The 3188-nt window shown below is 43.2% G+C and overlaps 1 protein-coding gene across 1 annotated transcript; it reads left to right on the top strand.

The window, feature by feature from the left end:
- Positions 1-1639: 1639 nt before the first annotated feature.
- Positions 1640-2686, top strand: LOC311101475 (G-protein coupled receptor 171-like; the record flags this gene model as incomplete). Its single annotated transcript, XM_084142630.1, has 2 exons — positions 1640-1950; positions 2095-2686. 2 exons carry the CDS (start codon positions 1640-1642, stop codon positions 2684-2686), a joined length of 903 nt encoding a protein of 300 aa, XP_083998756.1.
- Between the last annotated feature and the right edge of the window lie 502 nt (positions 2687-3188).

Below are 3188 nucleotides of genomic sequence, written 5' to 3'. Positions count from 1 at the left end.
CTGGAACGTAAATACTTATTTTGAAGCAAAGATTTGCTAATTTTAAATTTGAAGTCTCTACTCAATACAGAATATTAAATGGGTTACCTATGGGTACCCTTTGGTCTAGATAGAACATACATTTGCCTGGTACTGCTATTTTGCCTAGACCTCAGACATAATTTATCCTTTAATGATGAACTCAGACCACAGCTTGACCTGACTATATCTAACCTGCGGTTTACCTTTACCTTTCTCTGCGATTTAGACAGAGAAATATACTGCTTGGCCTTGTTTCTGTCCCCAAACTCTCTATTCAACCTCCCTGCACACTCATTGTCTTCTTAATCAATGGCTCTAGTATTGTTGTCGACAAAAGTACAGTATTAAATAATTGTGCAATCAATCAATCAAATCATGGCTAAACGTACAGCAAGCTCCAATAAATGATACACATTAGAAATGAGTCCCTGCCCTAATTTCAATGTGTGATCAAAAGCACAGATTAGGGAACAGAAATGACACTTCTCTATTGAGCACGTCTTACTTCTAGGCATCTGTTCCTGTAGCAGAGAGCAGACCGCAGAATCACACCACAGAATGTAATGTCCTCAAAATGTAAAACCTTCAAAACATGACATAATAGACTTGGTATATAGCGAAAAGCTTTTTGGTTTTGTGTGGTATGAGGAACGCTTTTACAAGAGGAAGTCCAACATACAGAATGCCAAAACATTATTGTAGCAAATAATAACACCTATTAAAGTGCATCCTCTTTTAAAGCATTAGCTTATATCTCAGTTTCTAATGCTAAATAGACCTGTAATATAGGACATTTCAACCAAAAATTGAATTTGTTTCAATCTACTGTACAAATGGTGAGATACTGTCAAGGAAACGTATTCCTTAGGTACAGTGAGATACAAAAAAATAAATGGTTAGACTGTTTTTCAAACTACAAAATGGTGAGATTCAGAATGGAAATCATTTTTGGGTTCCTTCTACCGGTCACTGACTGTCTAGGATATGACGTCTGGGTGTATACGCTAAAGAACTTGAACATGAAACTCAGTGCTCACCACTTCCTGTAGTGTCTCATTTTAAGACGGGGCGGCAGGTAGCTTAGTGGGTAAGAGCGTTGTGCCAGTAACCGAAAGGTCGCTGGTTCTAATCACCGAGCCGACTAGGTGAAAAATCTGTCGATGTGCCCTTGAGCAAGGCACTTAACCCTAATTGCTCCTGTAAGTCGCTCTGGATAAGAGCGTCTGCTAAATGACTAAAAAAAAAAAAATGTAAAAAAAAATGTAAAATGTAAACAGACAGTGATGTCGGTGACTCAGCTGAAAACCAACAAACAGACACAACAGAAGAGTGACATTTAAAGTAAGGTTCTCATTTCTATTAAAAACAAGGTTGATAGGTATTGTACTAATATCGCTGCAGTACACTTTTTTATGTTTTGCTGGCTCGCCTCAGTTTTCTAAACTGATCAAATTTGCATGGCCTAACCACATGGGGATTTATACATTTTTTGTCATAGGTGCATTTTGTGTTAGACTTCCTATTCCCCAATTTATGATTACGCTTCCCACAAACTCCACTGATGACATTTACATTACATTTACATGACGCCCTCCCTAAGTGCGTCATCAACGATCAGATGGAGCCTTCCAGCGTGCTCTACATCCTGGTCTTTCTCACCAGCATGGCTGCCAACCTGGTAGCTCTGTGGGTGTTCGTACACAGCTACAACGCCATGAAGAGCATCAATGTCTACCTGGTCAATCTCCTGAACGTTGACCTCCTGCTCACCCTGGCCCTGCCCTTCAAGGTGGCCAAAGACCTGGGTGTGGCGCCCTGGGGCCTCATGGTCTTCCACTGCCAGGTGAGCGCCGTGGTAATCTACATCAGCATGTATGCGTCCATCTTCTTCCTCACCTTCGTCAGCGTTGACTGCTACATGCAGATCAGGTATTATTATGGTTCTTTGAACTTATTTTAATGTTGTACTATCGTAAATTATTGTGTAAGGATTATTAGCTATTTTTTTGTCAAATGTTTTTCTAGGATTAGAGGCATTTTAAACAGTGATTGATTGATTTATTGATTGATCAGCCAGAGCTCCAGACTGTTCCGTATCCAGGAAGTGGGCTTCGCCAGGCTGATGTCAGTGGGGGTGTGGCTACTTGTGCTCCTCATCATGGTTCCCAACATGGCCCTGCCCATCCAGGACGTCCCAGAGAGGGAGTTCCTGAGCTGCTCCAAGCTGAAGCAGAAGGTGGGACTCCCCTGGCACGGCCTCGCCGTCTTCCTCTGTACCATCCTGTTCCTCTACGCGTCCATGGCTGTCCTCGTCTCCAACGGTCTGGTGCTGAAGAGGCTGCTGGCGAGCAGGAATGACCCTGAAGAGTGGCAACGTGCTCTCCGCGCCACCGTCAATGTTGCGGCGGTGACGGCAGCGTATGTGGCATGCTTCGTGCCGTACCACGTGGTCCGGATACCCTATTTGCTAGCCCAGACCCAGGTCATCACTCCAGACTGCCAGACCAAGAGGCACCTTTTCCTGGCCAAGGTGTCCACGTTACTGCTGGTGGTGCTGCACCTCTGCCTGGACCCTGTGCTCTACTACTACTTCTCCAAGGTAGGTCAGGGAGGTGTTCAGGAGCAGGAGGAGCAGGCGGGATTCAAACACCAATCCAACCCCTGACCCTGCAGCTGAAGACTTGAAGCTGCAGCCAATAACTGCCAAGGAGTAGGAGAGAGAGAGGGGGTGACAGAGAGAAAGAAACAGATAGACTGGGAGAGAGAGACACAGAGACTGAGAGAGAAAGAAACAGAGAGAGAGAAAGAGCGAATGACCACCTTTAGAAAAATTTGGTTTTACAAACCACTTTCCAATAGAGTAGCCTATAGGCCTAGACAAAAATTTAATGTTTTCTTCACAGTGAGGTGTTTTATGCAGTCCTATGATGTTGTGACGTTATGATTGCATTGTTTTACATTTCATTGTTGCATGATCACATTGAATAAAAGTAACAGATGACTGTTTCTTTATTTCGCTAACTTCCTACATTTCAACACATTTTGCCATAGTGCAGAGAGAAAAATGTGCAGTTTTATAATGCTATTCTACACATTTTGTCATTAGGCTAAGATACAGTTGAAGTCGGAAGTTTACATACACTTAGGTTGGAGTCATTAAAACTCGT

This window comes from Coregonus lavaretus (genome assembly GCF_964263955.1).
Source record: "Coregonus lavaretus genome assembly, chromosome: 26".
NCBI classification, from domain to species: Eukaryota; Metazoa; Chordata; class Actinopteri; order Salmoniformes; family Salmonidae; genus Coregonus; species Coregonus lavaretus.
Note: the sequence above shows the minus strand (reverse complement) of the source record. Positions and strands in the feature narration are given on the sequence as shown.